The 16,532-nt window shown below is 37.5% G+C and overlaps 1 protein-coding gene and 1 long non-coding RNA gene across 2 annotated transcripts; both read left to right on the top strand.

Moving 5' to 3' along the window:
• Nucleotides 1-1,554: 1,554 nt before the first annotated feature.
• Nucleotides 1,555-2,374, top strand: LOC126766301 (uncharacterized). The gene is made up of 2 exons (XR_007668834.1): nucleotides 1,555-1,814; nucleotides 1,902-2,374. It is a non-coding gene; the product is annotated as an uncharacterized LOC126766301 (long non-coding RNA).
• An 8,779-nt stretch (nucleotides 2,375-11,153) lies between these two features.
• Nucleotides 11,154-13,212, top strand: LOC126766132 (ATP synthase subunit beta, mitochondrial). Its single transcript, XM_050483992.1, has 4 exons — nucleotides 11,154-11,273; nucleotides 11,556-11,611; nucleotides 11,673-11,931; nucleotides 11,989-13,212. Exons 1-4 carry the CDS (start codon nucleotides 11,210-11,212, stop codon nucleotides 13,128-13,130), a joined length of 1,521 nt encoding a protein of 506 aa, XP_050339949.1. The 5' UTR covers nucleotides 11,154-11,209; the 3' UTR covers nucleotides 13,131-13,212.
• The last annotated feature ends 3,320 nt before the right edge of the window (nucleotides 13,213-16,532 follow it).

The raw sequence follows: 16,532 nt of genomic DNA on the forward strand, positions 1-16,532 counted from the left end.
CCATATAAAACTTTAACCAGTTCAAGAGCTTTGCTTACATTTTGAACAACGAGAATGGTAAGTTTTTGATGCCTTAATATTGACCCGTGAAGAGCACTAATTTTGTTTTGCCACAATTCCCTATCACTACACAATTTTTTTTTTTTTGTATTTTTGCTTTTCCATTTTTCAATATCAATAGGGGGATTCAAGATTACACGATGACTCAAAATGCAAAAATCCTATACCGAAATTTGCATCTTCTTTTTGAAAGTTGTTATTTTAAAGAAAAAATTAATAGTTGTATATCACGTTTGGGTTTGCTTCGTACATCGATTTTAAAATTATATATTCTGTTTGGCATAACAAAATGTGAAATTTCTTTTTACAACAGTCAATTGTTTAATACCTAACAAGCACCGACGAAAAAGTTGCCTATTGGCACACGTGCAATGTTTGCCCTGCAAGACGGAGATAACAGATTGCACAAACACATTGAAACATTTTCAGCTGTTCACTAACACTGTTACATTTTTTGGAATTTATCAATTGAATGGGAGAATACGTAAGTAAAATAGAGAAAAATTTTCGACATTCTAAACATATTGTAATATTAACTTGCTAGAATAGGAGAGACGAATGCCCAATTTTTCAAGAAGATGAAAACGAAAAGCGCAGTTTATTTTGGATGTTAAAGAGGTAAGTTCGTTATTTCATAATTTGATATTTTATAATTAATTTTATATACATATAGAAGTACTAGCTGACCCGGCGAACTTGGTACCGCCTAACAGTCAAAGAGTGTGATGTTACAGATAAGCAGAACTTTATGATTTTTTGAAAGCAATACAATGAATACATATAATGTTTATAGCGGCCCGGTACGTGTTTCGCTACGTATGAAGTGAAATATTAAATCAAACTCATTTATAAAAAAAAATATATATTTAATTATTTGCTAGCTATTCTTGAGTTATAAAGTCACAACGAAAAATGGCATTCATTTTTATATATGTATATAGATGCACTGCCGTTATGGCTTTATGTCAACTTCAATAAGATTAATCCAAAACATTTGGATAAACAATAATTTTTCTTTTTCCATTTTGAGCATGAATAAACAAACGGCTGGGGGTACCGACTCTGGAACAGACAACATAAAGTTGGCCATGATTCCTCCAAATTCACGCCACAAACGTTAAGTGTTTGCCCTTGAGCTTTGTTGATGGACATCGCAAATGATAAACGCACAGGATATTGTAATCGTTCTAATTCAAATGGCATATCAGTTGGAATCATAGGGATACGCGGTCCTTTTGATTTACCAGTTAAGATCGTAGCTTCAATCAAATTTGACAATAAATTTTTCACTGCCAATCTGGTGCCATTACACAGTTTTGGTAGATTAATATTTCGCAATAATATAATCAAAGAACCCACTTTCAGATTCAAGCAATGCGGTGGCATACCAGCCGGTTCTAATGAATTCAAAAATTCAGTTGGATAATTCATTGCCTCATCTTGATTCATAGCACTGTCAATTGATTTATATGTCGTGACTACGCCTGAGAGTTTTGCTTGAATTTGAAAATTAATGCATTGATATGAATGTTCTTCGGTGCTAAAATGGCGCGTTCTGTCAACCAATCATGGTTTCTGTAATTCTGAAGAATATTTGGAAAAACACATTCAATCAATTCATCTATCGATTTCGTAATTGTACAAAAATTGTTCGGTACAGTGATCAATCCGTTGGTTCTGTCGATTTGTATTTTGCCATCACCAATTTGTAACAATTGTTCTGAAAACTCATGGGCAGCTGGATCATTTTGTAGGTGAATACGCATATTAATGTTCAGTGTCAATTTTTGTACATATCTCCAGAACTAATGACTTCAAACAGGCATTTATTTCATCAGCAGGAGTTGACCGAGGAATGACAGGCAATGTTTGTCGAAAATCCCCTGGCTGTAATATCAAAGCATCACCAAAAAGCTGTTGGTTATCACGTAAATCTTGCATTGTTCGATTAAATGCTTCTAGTAATTTTTTATTCGCCATTGTACACTCATCCCATAAAATAAATGACGTTAATCGCAGAACTTTTGCCATAGCAGAATTTCTTGAAATATTGCAAGTTGGAGTTTCAATCACCTGTATATTCAATGGCAATTTTAATGCAGAGTGTGCTGTCCGACCACCTTCTAATAATGTAGCAGCAATTCCCGAAGATGCAAGTGCCAATGTAATTTTCAGTTCCGATCGAATAGTGGCTAAAATCAGTGATATAACGAACGTTTTGCCTGTACCACCAGGTGCATCCAAGAAATATAACCCACCTGCATTATTGGAAATGGCTTGCATGATTGTGTCATAGACATGTTTTTGCTGAATATTCATTTTGGTTATATTCGATTGTACAATTAAACGCAAATCATTAGAATTGAATTCCTGCTCACGTTGCAATTCACGATCAAACAGATTATGCATGTCACGATTTGGTACGGTCATACCCAATTGTACTAATGTTTTATTTGCAATCCGTAGACACCTATCTTCAATTATTATCAAAGCTTCGTTGTACATTTCCAAAGTTATCAACAAATCAGGATTTCTTGCATGATGACGCATACGAATTAAAATATCTTCTGCAATATTATGTTTATATTTGTTCCATAATTCAAGTGTATTTGATGGCATACATGTTGATAATATAACGGCAAACAGCATTCGTATTTGTTGAGGATGAGCCCAAATAGATGCATCATGAATTGTTGAATCGCAATGAGCGTCATCCTTCAACAAATGCAAAAGTTGGCATGCTTCACGGTATGTTTCACACAAATGACCGTTGACTGTTCTCAATTCTTGAAATGATTTTGGGCCATTCACGTTAACTAATAACAATCTCAAATAAAAACACTCAACATTGTTTGGATGTACTGTATATATTCTGCCAATTGCATCTGTTTGGAAAATGCCAGGATGCCCATGAACTGCTGTTCCTTGTTTACGTCTTTGAAATTTTTTCGGAGACACATTCCATGTGTAATACTGAGGCACTTATGAAAATATAACAAAGTTATCGCAAATGTATCAGTTTCGCATAATTTAAAAAAAGCTGTTAACGTAGTTGCTGGTGGTTGCGCTGCTCTTTCCAATAAATTTGCTACATTAAAATAAACACGTTGGCCATTCTCAAGAAGTGAACAATCGCAGGATGTCTTTCGTGCATTGGAAACGACATAATCCTCCAGACAGCTTTATTGATACTAATATAGCGACCCATTTGATACTGAGTAATTTCATCATTTCTATTCTCATCAGCAACACCGAATATAGCCATATCGCTCCCTTTATTTACATACTTGCAAATATATTTAATGGATTTGAAAGAATTACAATATTCCACATTTATATGAGCGTTGAATATTTTCGATAATAATGGACAATACGGAACCACCCAACGATTATCAACTTCAACTTCCTGGTTATGCATTCTAATGGTTGCCGTTTTGCCATTATCATTAGGTGATCTACGTCGATACAACGGATATCCGTCATTGCCCGTTATTGTGTCTGAAGTAAATTGCCTTGGGTATCGTTTCGAACACTTTTCATCAATCATACATGGTGAATTCATATTTAGTTCACCGCACGGTCCATGTATCATGTTTTTAACGACAACTTGAAATAACTCAGGATCAGCAGTGTGATTAGGAATTTCAGCTCATATAAAGTTATCGATTTGATCCGGAGTTACTTTATGTACCAGCCAAATTAGTATATGTGCGTGCGCCAATCCCCTTTTCTGCCATTTAATGGAGTACATATGGCAACGCACCTCCCCAAATACATATAATTTCGCAATTAAATCCATAATTGCTTTACATTTTTGCCGAAAAACACGCGCAGTAATGTCATGACGATCGGTTGTCGACTGTCTTGCAAATAAATTGTTTTTAATGTCATCCCAATGCGGATTACATGTAAATGTAATGAACAGATCCGGTCGACCGTATTTTCTTACATAACACATTGCGTCTTGTGTATATTCGTTCATATTCCGTGGGCTACCAATATACGAAGATGGCAATATAGTTAAACGTCCGATGTCATTAATATTAGCATCATTCGCTATCGCATCTTGCAAATGAATATATTGTTCAGACCTTAATTTTGCATGGTTGAAACGAATAAAATTAAGACGTTCTATTTCTATTTTGACGTACATATCAACGATGTACTGATGATATAGTTTACGACATCTCAAGATATAATTTTGTTCTTGTGGACGAACCATCAATCGATAAGAATAAAAATTCATGGAACTAACTTTTTTTGTACATGAAGACCTTAAAATAAGTGGAAAATGTGACTTAAGAAATTTCTACAAATGATGAAATGTCAACACACTGAAAATATTATTTTCCTGTTCGTGGATCAATCATTGGTATATTTATATTATAGCCATCGTCACCTTTCCTATGCAATATTGGGTATTGTAATGCGTCGTAACTACGATGAAGTTCCGAAACACGTTGCAATTGGTCATTTCTACGATGAAGTATAATATCACGCGATTGAAACTGATCACCACGAATTACAATTGCAACCTCATCAATTGTCGGTGCATTGAATCGCATTTCATGCTCTCCAAAAGGTGTTCTATCAGCCCTTATTACGATTTCGTGATGATCAGAGGGCATACGATCGAGAGCAATTTTGAACAATTGAACTAATGCTTTATGCTGATGGAAAAACCTTTGTAGCTCACAAATAATTTCTCGTCTGGTATTCAAAGCAATTGCACAACGTTGATCCAATTCACGATTTTCATCACCAATAAAATAAATTTGCAAACATTGATAATCAGCGTCGGGGTTTGGCAATAACGAACCAGCTTGATGGTAAATTTGGCCCTGAATCTGCAACATGTATGCAATTTTAGGTATATGTTGCATAATAATTTTTAAAACTATAGAATACTTTTATGATTCAGATTGATTGGGACAATCTTGTTTAAGTATTTACCTTAAACGTCGAATTACAATTGCATAAAATTATCTCTAATAATGTTAGTAGCAGAAAAAGAAGTCATTTGAAATACCGAATTGTATTGTTGAATATGACTCAAAAAGTGCTTCGAATTTTCAGAAGTCCCAAAAATTAATGAAGACAATGGTTCGGGTGGAGTTTCTAATGTTGGCAATCTCACTTTGCCATTAGCACAACACATGCCGGGCGTTTCACCTGGAAATTTAGCCGCATCACAATGTGGACATATTGCGTCCATTATTCCAATATATCCGTACATACTGTAATTAATCTGACTGTTGTAATTAAAAGCAGCACGCATAATTTCAGGTACAACAGATCTATTTCGCGCATTACGTTCACGCCGCGATGCCTTAGCTTGTGCTCGTTCATCTGGAGTCTGTGATCACCTTTGTAATGCCGTAGCATTTGCATGACGCGTCCGCCGACCTATATTTCCTCGTGTGGGTCGTGACATTTTTCTTTCAATTAAAAAATAATAAATTAAATTAAAAAAAAAAGCCTACATTAATAGTGGTACACCATATGTTTTTTTAAATCAGGAAACACATACATTCGTGTAATTCACTTCAACAGTTCAAAACTTACCGTGTTTTGCTCGGAAATTCGCTTTGCGCTATATTTATTTTTTTCACAAATTCACACAAACTTCAATAATTATTAAAAAAAAAATATATAATAACTAATTTCGGACACTACTGAACGTGTGGGGCCAAAGAAAACGCTCCAGCGATGTTTACACTCCAATGTCATATATTCTCTTAATTTGAATTTTCTTAATGCTAAGAGTCAAAGCTCCATATACCTACAAAAAACAAAATATTCGTGTATTTCTCTATGCAAAATAAATGCACCGTAATATAGTTCGATGCGTTTTCAAACCCTACTTTGATTGTCGATCTGCCTGCTACATACATGCCTACATGTTGATATAAATATAATGCAAGAAAGTTTGTAGGTGGGAATAATAAGTATGGTAGTTAAGACGAAAGTTCATAAATTTTAAGAGCGAAAGAGCGTAGCTAAGTAGGTAACAAATCGTTTAGTAAATGATTAAACTATTATTGATGTATGTATGTTAATATGAAAACGTATAATCCGTTGGCTAAGTGGGATGAATCTGACCAAACAAATGGGTTTTTGGTGTGTTTTTAAAAATAATTTCACCATACATTGAGCGCTTTTCAGCTTTCTAAGTAGGTAAATAAAAAAAAATGTAACATATGTGTGGTGAAATTTTTGAAACATTTTGGCCGATATCTCGAGACTCTAGTCACGGAGCGGCATCAAAAATACTCTATACTATAGAAATCATCAACAGCTTCCATTTGCTACCCATATTGTACAAACACATCCTAGGGTTACCCGGGTCCACGTTTTGGCCTATTTCTCGAGACCCTGGTATCCGATTCTTAAAATTTCAAAACACAAACCATTTACTGAATAATCCAAACAAAGCCTAAAAATTGGGTTTGGATAGGTGAGCCCGTTCTTGAGTTATAAAGTCACAACGAAAAATGGCATTCATTTTTATATATATAGATATGTTATTAATTTCTTTTATATAGAGTAAACGAAAAAGCTTAACAAGGAGAAAAAGGTAAACATTGTGAATTGAATGTCGTGTGTGTAATTAAAATGTTTAATATTACAGAAATCATTTGAAGCATTTGGATGCGTATAACAAAGACGCACCATTCAATTAGCCGCATCACCAGAGACTTGGAGGACGTGCATTACGTGGAGCTCGCTATTAGTTTTAGTAAATATTTCATTATTGTGATTTTATTATTAAATAAAGCGAAATAATAAAAAAAAAACTAAATTTTATTTAAAACTAGCTAACCCGGCAAACGTTGTTTTGCCATGTATATTATTTCTAGGAAACATTTTTTTAGTTCAATAAAAATAACTATCTACTACTAAGTGTGCGGGGATGTACTTATAATCGAAAGCATTATAAACAATGAAAGTATGCTTTATTTAAGTTAATAAATTAATCCTTATTAAAGTAACAAATATATTTTAAATTACAATTTTTGATAGCTTTCTAAATATCAAAAATAATTATTCATATTATCCTATCAATTATGGCAATTGAAAAAAAAAATTAATCTCTCAGTGCAATAGAGTGTACAATATTCTTGGTTAGTCAGTCTTTAGCCAACACAAACAAACTGGAGGGGTTTCCCACGCGAGAACATGCCACATATAGTTGTCCGTGGGAAATGCAAGATGTTTCCAAATCTAAGCCACATACGGCCAATGCGATGTCATTTTTGGATCGTATCTCGGCCAGAAGTAACGAAATAAGGAATGTTTTTCCAGTTCCACCTGGTGCATCAAAAAAAAAGAATCCTCCTTGTCCTGCCGAAACTGCCAGCATGATGCGGTCGTAAATAATTTTTTGTTCGTCATTTAGTAGTGGAACATTGCGACTAACAATGCCTGCCATTTCTACAGTATCGTACTGTTGATATCTGTGTTGAGTAAATCAGATGTACTTCGATTCCGGGAGCTCATACCGAAATGACTGATTGGCAATTTCGCAATAGCAATGCAAAGATCCTCGATAGCAATCAGTGCTTCATTGTACATTGCATCACTGAATGATATCGTTAGATCATTGCACCTTGTACGATGTCGATACAATATATCATCAGTCATTCTTGTGATTATCCCACAACATTTGTGCTCGGGCCTTGAAACATGTAGTCAGTACCATAGCAAATAGTAGACGAATTTGTGATCCTGTGCAGTTTAATGTTGCTTCAGCAAGCGTACTGTCCCAATGATTGTCGTCTTCTAGCAGGCCTAGAGCAAGGCATGCATCTTTAGACGTAGGATACTGTTGTCCATCTACCTTACGTATATCTTGAAATGACAATGGCCCGGTGACATTAACCACCAATAGTCGCAGGTAAAAGCACTCAGTCTGCCTTGAATTGACTGTATATACACGACCCAAAGTAATTGATTTAATTAAACCGGGGTGCGCATCAACTGGTGTCCCTTGCTTGCGGGGTATCCATTTTTTTTTTTTTGAGCCCATGTAAAATACCGTGGAACTTCAGAGTAGAGAAGTGTTTGTGCGAAGGCACCAAAAGCATCCGCACGATTGCACAGTTCAAAAAATTCGGTCAGCGTAGTTTTTGGTGGATTTATAGCACGATCAAGCACTGTATCGTTCGTGAAATATACGCGCTGGCCGTTTTCAAGGTGGACAGCTAAATGGATAACTGCTGGATCCCGTTCATGAATTGGGAAACCGAAAATACGCCAGACAGCTTCATTGGAACTGACATACCGGCCAATTTGGTAATTCGTAATTTCATCATTTTGATTCAACGGAGGAGAATGTACATTAGTATTTTCAATTCTAAATACAGCCACATCACTCCCTTTATTCACATATTTGCAAATATATTTGATACTCTTCACCGAACTGCATAACTCAACATTAATATGAGCATTGAATGTTTTGCTCAGCAGAGGTGAATATGGTACCACCCACCGATTGTCAATGTCGATGTCTGCGTTGCTGATAGCTTTAATGAAAGATTGTCCGCCATTTTCGGTACTTCTTCGACGATATATTGGATATCCGTCAACATGTGTGACCGTATCGTTAGTAAAATCTTTAGGAAATGACCGTTGTTGACGGTAGCTTACAACACGTGTTTATTTCCATGATATCACTTAATAAACTGAGAGTTAAAACTGTCTTTGTCAGATTAATAAATTGTAAATAAATAATTATTGTACTGGAAATGAATGATAAATTTATGATGACAGTAAAATTAACATGAGAGTTGCACAGAAAAATTAAAGAAATAGGTATAACAGTGACTGCTACGATTGATACACAAATAAAACCAAAAAAATGGCTGAAAAATGTATAGTGAGTAAGACAGGAGACCGGCATCGTCTTCATCCCTACTCTCATAATTAATGGAACTTGAAATTATGAACTATGAATAAGAATTTATCGTACTACAATTGAAATATTCGATTGCCATCTTGCAACCCTATTGCGGATATGCGGATAGAATTTCGTCAACGATATCTCACGAACAAATCAACCGATTTTGACACGGTTTGCGGCCATCGACGTGATTTTTTAGAGTCGAAAGCTGATAAGTCTTCAGAATTAATCGGTCGAGTCGTTTCAGAGTTATTTCAAAAAAATCTTTTTTTGCGATTTCTTTCGTCAACGATTTCTCGCAAGAAAATTGATCGATTTTGACCCTGTTTGCGGTAATCGGCGTAGTTTTGTGAGGTTGAGTGCTGATTAGTTTATATAATTGATCGATATAGCCATTTAGAATTTATACCTAAAAAACCACTTTTGAAATTTTTTTTTTGCTGTTTTTTTTTGAGTTTTCTCGAAATCTAGCGATCCGAATCGGCTCAAAATTTTAGAAAATCTAAGTTAAGAGAAACTCTTTGAAATGCCGTTGGGTAGGGTTGAATCGCTTGATCCGTTCAAAAGTTATAAGCTGGTCCAATAACTTTAACAACCAATAACATCCCGATTTTAGAAAATTTTTAATTTTCTTCGCGGAAAGTTAAAAAAATTTATGGGTGTACCACCCTTAAAATTTAGGATGATGAAAAATAGATGTTGTCCGATTCTCCATCCTAGCCGATATGCACGCTAAGATTCACAAAAATCGGTCGGGCGGTTTCAGAGGAGTTCAATAACGAAACGGAGCTCGACGGGTTTTCGTGCATTTATTGTCAGACAAACAACCCGAAGTGGGATTGTGGTGTCCGCAAGGTCCATGATCCATATTGGTTTTCAACATTTGGTATAATACTTTATCTTTCTCTGCATCAGGAATTTCCGCAGAAATGAGTTCATCAGTTTGATCTTGTGTAACCACCATCCACCATCCAAAGGAGAATGTGTGCGTGCGGCTAACTTTTTTTTGCTACTCAAAGAATACATCCAACATCTAACAGCACCATATATATGTACTATATGTTGCTTCAAGATAAAGTCTATCAAACATCGCTGCTGTTGTTTGAAAAGTCGTGCTGTGACATTGTGACGATCGCTTGCTGATTGACCGCGTTCCATAATTCCACATGTATGTCATCGAATCCTGGGAGTAGTCGTTCATGTGTCTTGGGCTGCCATACGTTGATGGCAAACGGAATGCCGACCGATATTAGCGCGACCTCTTCGTGGCTTCGTAAGAAATTTCAATCTGTAATTGATCACTTTATGTGAAAAATAACGTTTTCACTGAATAATTTTCAATAATTTTTCTTTTGAACAGCCGGAATAAAAAAAGCATGCGACCGAAATTGAATGATTCAAATATTTGACAAACAAAAATTTTGAAAAACAAAACAAACAAAAATTGAAAAAAAAAATTTGTATGGAAAAATGTTACTTTTTGGGAATTTTCCAATTTCCAATTTCCCTTAACATTTAGGAGGATGAAAAATAGATGTTGTCCGATTATCCACCCTAGCCGATATGCACGCTAAGATTCACGAAAATCGGTCGAACGGTTTCAGAGGAGTTCAATAACGTACACCGGGACACGAGAATTTTATATATTAGATAATTGAATTTGCTAGAAGTAACAAATGAGTAACCAATAATCTCTTTACTGCTTATTCCTACTAACATGTTTATATGTTATAGGTAACAAACTGATAACAAAAATAATAACACTAACAGATATTCGGGTAACAAATACTTTTTGTTATCCATAACACATAGGTAAGCTATGCTCTAACAAAAGAATGTGTTACCCGTAACATACTGTGAAGAAATTTGCTAACACATGTATGTATCTGTTGGAACAAGGCAGCATGCGATATTTGCCATTGGTTAGAGCGATTTAACCATTGGACATTAAATAGCTATGTGTTACTTTTTTCTCACTCTCTGAACAAAAGTAACAAATATTTTAACGAATGCAAAAGTGAACAATAACAAGTCGCTTACACTTTGCTAACAGCTACACTTCTTGCAGGGTGGTTTGCGTTCGGACCATTTTGCTTAATTAATAATATGTGGCAACTCGCCTCAAGAGTCTCGGAAACAACGGAAGCCCTGAAACGACGTACAGTTTTTAAATCTGGTAACACTGAAAGCGTGAAAAATTATCTAATAAAAGTCTACACAGTTTACAGTTTCACAGTTGCAAGCAAGATGTTCGCGCTAAGGACCGCTATAAAGTCGGACAGGAGTCTTTTTCCATTGTTATGTAACTTAAGTAAGTACTATAATAATTGGGTTGTGACGTTTATAATATTAAGTGCCACTGATAGCACAAAATACTAAATGATTTTCCCGGTGGTCGCATTTAGCAAAATTACCCAACCTAACCTAACCGCAGCCACGTTCGAACATAAGTTGTTATGTAATTGTGTGCTGTTAACTTGTATTTAATTTACAATGTTAACCAACAAACATGTAATATTTATGTATATTTTAAAATATGTCTTAATAATGTTTGCATAATCATTTTATTAACATATTTTTTTATTACTTGTAGAACGTGGTGCGGCAGCCAAAACCGCTGCAAAAACTGCTGCTGCTTCCAATGGAAAGGTATATTGTAGAAATGAACAGAACATTTTTTGTATTTTATCGATTCTATCTAATTATGTAGATTGTTGCTGTAATTGGTGCAGTAGTTGATGTTCAGTTTGACGATGACTTGCCTCCAATCTTAAATGCTTTGGAGGTGGAAAATCGTGCTCCACGCCTTGTTTTAGAAGTCGCTCAACATTTGGGAGAAAACACAGTCCGCACGATTGCTATGGATGGTACGGAAGGTCTGGTACGAGGGCAAAAGGTCCTAGATACTGGTTACCCAATTCGTATCCCGGTAGGTGCTGAAACTTTAGGCCGTATCATCAATGTTATTGGTACGTAGAGGTAGGTATATTTGCTTGGTAATGGAATTAATATCATTTTTGGTTTAGGTGAACCAATTGATGAACGTGGTCCCATCCCAACCAATAAGACCGCCCCTATTCACGCTGAAGCTCCAGAATTTGTGGACATGTCGGTTGAACAAGAAATTCTGGTAACTGGAATTAAAGTGGTCGATTTGTTAGCCCCTTATGCCAAAGGTGGTAAGATTGGATTGTTCGGTGGCGCCGGTGTCGGTAAAACCGTATTGATTATGGAACTTATCAATAATGTGGCAAAGGCTCATGGTGGTTATTCTGTGTTTGCCGGAGTAGGCGAACGCACTCGCGAAGGAAATGATTTGTATAATGAAATGATTGAGTCTGGTGTAATTTCGTTGAAGGATAAGACATCGAAGGTCGCTTTGGTGTACGGCCAAATGAACGAACCCCCAGGTGCTCGTGCCCGCGTTGCATTAACTGGATTGACTGTTGCCGAGTACTTCCGTGATCAAGAAGGACAAGATGTGCTACTTTTTATTGACAACATTTTCCGCTTCACCCAAGCTGGTTCAGAAGTGTCTGCCTTGTTGGGTCGTATTCCATCTGCTGTGGGTTACCAACCTACACTAGCCACTGATATGGGTTCTATGCAGGAACGTATTACAACTACGAAGAAAGGTTCCATCACCTCAGTGCAGGCCATTTATGTGCCAGCTGATGATTTGACTGATCCTGCTCCAGCAACAACATTTGCTCATTTGGATGCTACAACTGTATTATCGCGTGCCATTGCAGAATTGGGCATTTATCCCGCTGTGGATCCCTTGGATTCCACATCCCGTATCATGGATCCCAACATCATTGGTCAAGAGCATTATAACGTAGCTCGTGGTGTCCAGAAAATTTTGCAGGATTACAAATCCCTGCAGGATATTATTGCTATTTTGGGAATGGACGAGTTGTCTGAAGAAGATAAACTTACAGTTGCTCGCGCACGCAAGATTCAACGTTTCCTGTCTCAACCATTCCAGGTCGCTGAAGTGTTCACTGGTCACGCTGGAAAACTAGTCCCATTGGAGGAAACTATCAAGGGATTCAATCAAATTTTGTCAGGAGAATACGATCATCTTCCTGAAGTCGCTTTTTATATGGTTGGCCCAATCGAAGAGGTGGTTCAAAAAGCGGAACGCCTAGCTAAAGAAGCTGCCTAGGCAAATTAAATTTGAATTGTACGCATTAAGCTGATTTAACAAAAAAATGATATAAAGTTGTTTACGCAATATCTGAAATGGAGATAGTTGTTAATATTTTTCCATGGTGGTTTTATAAGTAAAAGTCAAACTGCTCCCGTCACATACAACCAATTCTAATTTTTCGCAGCTGATCTAAATTGGAGGGAGCACAAATAAATTTGCCTTGAAGTCTTCAAGAGGAGATAAGTTCCAACGGGGACAGGTGAGAATTGTGTATCGGGTATCGGGTGAAGTGTTGCTTCTTTGGTTTTCAACTCTGTGCCAGTAGGTTGACTTGAGTATCAAAAAATGTCTACTTCTAACAATCATTTTAATTATTTCTTATGTACAAATTCATTCAGGGGTGATGTGGAATCAAAGACAGAATTGCTTAGCTGTCAGAATTGCAAACCATTTCTGATTTTCGATGGTGTCACAGAACTTGTTTGGATTTTCGTCTTTTTGAACATACGCAAAACCAATATTCGAATCAGCTGTTTACTAATGTGACAGAACTTGCAAATTGATACATTAAAGTTTTCAATGAGTTCCGAATTAAATAAAGATTTTAAGAGATAACATTTATCTAATGATAAATGGGGGGTAAGGTTTGTTTCGTCGAAAAAAGTCATTTTTTCGTGAAATTTTTTAGAAAAAATTATTGCTGTAGATTTATTTTACTTATCATTATATGAAAGTACGGCATTTGGAGGATACTTAAAAAAAGTTTTATCGAAAAATAGCGAGGAATAACGGATTTATAGTCGATCTCTGCAGGCACCTCGAAAAAAAGTTTTTGTGCGGTGACCAGCCTACAGCATCACTGCATCATCCGAAACCAAAAAATCAAAATGCTTTCTTTAGTTTAATAGTTTATCTTTCAACTGACGTCGAGTTTTTTTTTTAATTTTTCAATTTTTCGTACCATTTTCAAGCCAATTTGACGATTTTAGACGAAAAAATCGGCTTCTTTGTTATTGTAAAATTCTTAGAAATTAAAATTTTTGGAAAAACTCGACATCATTCGAGAGCTATATGTATATATGTAGAATATTTGTACAAAATTTCAAAACGATCGATGCAGTAGTTTTTTAAATATATTATCATCTTTATACATCAGGATTTTTTTCCAAAAACCCAATAACTAAGACATTTCGTGTTTTCTTCTTCTTAAATGGCGTAGACACCGCTTACGCGATTACAACCGAGTTAACAACAGCGCGCCAGTCGTTTCTTCTTTTCGCTACGTGGCGCCAATTGGATATTCCAAACGTAGCCAGGTCCTTCTCCACTTGGTCCTTACAACGGAGTGGAGGTCTTCCTCTTTCTCTGCTTCCCCCGGCGGCTACTGCGTCGAATACTTTCAGAGCTGGAGTGTTTTCGTCCATCCGGACAACATGACCTAGCCAGCGTAGCCGCTGTCTTTTAATTCGCTGCTGAACTATGTCAATGTCGTCGTATATCCCGTACAGTTCATCGTTCCATCGAATTCGATATTCGCCGTGGCCAATGCGCAAAGGACCATATATCTTTCGCAGAACCTTTCTCTCGAAAACTCGTAACGTCGATTCATCGGTTGCTGTGATCGTCCAAGCCTCTGCATCATATAGCAGGACGGGAATTATGAGTGACTTATAGAGTTTGGTTTTTGTTCGTCGAGAGAGGACTTTACTTTTCAATTGCCTACTCAGTCCGAAGTAGCACCTGTTGGCAAAAGCAATCCTGCGTTGGATTTCTAGGCTGACATTGTTGGTGGTGTTTACGCTGGTTCCAAGATAGACGAAATTATCTACGACTTCAAAGTTATGGCTGTCAACAGTGACGTGAGAGCCAAGTCGCGAGTGCGACGACTGTTTGTTTGATGACAGGAGATATTTCGTCTTGCCCTCGTTCACTGCCAGACCCATTTTCTATGCGTCCTTGTCCAGCCTGGAGAAATCAGAACTAACGGCGCGGGTGTTGACGCCGATGATATCAATATCATCGAAAGCTGTCGAAAGCAGCTTTGAAATCGACGAAGAGGTGGTGTGTGTCGATTCTCCTTTCACGGGTCTTTTCCAAGATTTTGCGCATGGTGAATATCTGGTCAGTTGTTGATTTGCCAGGTCTAAAGCCACACTGATAAGGTCCAATCAGTTTGTTGACGGTGGGCTTTAATCTTTCACACAATACGCTCGATAGAACCTTATATGCGATGTTGAGGAGGCTAATCCCGCGGTAGTTGGAGCAGATTGTGGGGTCTCTCTTTTTGTGGATTGGGCATAGCACACTTAAATTCCAATCGTTGGGCATGCTTTCGTCCGACTATATTTTGCAAAGAAGCTGATGCATGGGTTGTACTTTCACTGCCATTCAGCAGGCTGGAGCAGTGTTCCTTCCATAATTTAAGTATGCTCTGGGCATCGGTGACTAGATCACTTTTGGGGTTCTACAAGAGTATGCTCCGGTTTTGAAACCTTCAGTTAGCCGCGGCATTTTTTCGTAGAATTTTCGAGCATTACCCCTGTCGGCCAGCTTATCAAGCTCTTCGTACTCACGCATTTTGGCCTCTTTCTTTTTCTGTCTAAAAATGCGTCTCGCTTCCCTCTTCAGCTCTCGGTATCTATCCCATCCCTCACGTGTGGTGGTCGATCGTAACGTTGCGAGGTAAGCAGCCTGTTTTCTCTCCGCTGCGACACGGCACTCCTCGTCGTACCAGCTGTTCTTTTGTACTTTCCGACAACTAATTGTTTCGGTTGGAGCTGTACGTAAGGAGTTTAAAATGCCGTCCCACAGTTCCCTTATACCGAGTTGTTGACGAGTGCTCTCAGACAGCAGGAGTGCAAGCCGAGTAAAAAATCGTTCGGCTGTCTGTTGTGATTGCAGCTTCTCGACGTCGAACCTTCCTTGTGTTTGGTGACGTGCGTTTTTTGCTGCACAGAGGCGGGTGCGAATCTTAGCTGCAACAAGATAGTGGTCCGAGTCGATGTTAGGACCTCGGAGCGCACGCACATCTAAAACACTGGAGACGTGTCTTCCGTCTATCACAACATGATCGATCTGGTTGGTGGTTTTCGATCCGAAGACAGCAAGGTAGCTTGATGAATCTTCTTATGCTGGAATCTAGTAGTACAGATAAACATATTTCGGGCCCCGGTGAAGTCAATCAGCCTCAACCCATTTGGGGATGTTTCGTCGTGGAGGCTGAATTTACCGACCGTAGTGCCAAAGAGACCTTCTTTGCCCTCCCTGGCGTTAAAGTCGCCAAGCACGATTTTGACATCGTGGCGGAGGCAGCTCTCATAAGCGCGCTCCAAGCACTCATAAAAGGCATCTTTGGTCACATTGTCCTTCTCTTCCGTCGGGGCGTAGGCGCAAATCAGCGTTCTTCAACATAACCTC

Source organism: Bactrocera neohumeralis, unplaced genomic scaffold (genome assembly GCF_024586455.1).
Source record: "Bactrocera neohumeralis isolate Rockhampton unplaced genomic scaffold, APGP_CSIRO_Bneo_wtdbg2-racon-allhic-juicebox.fasta_v2 cluster11, whole genome shotgun sequence".
NCBI classification, from domain to species: domain Eukaryota; kingdom Metazoa; phylum Arthropoda; class Insecta; order Diptera; family Tephritidae; genus Bactrocera; species Bactrocera neohumeralis.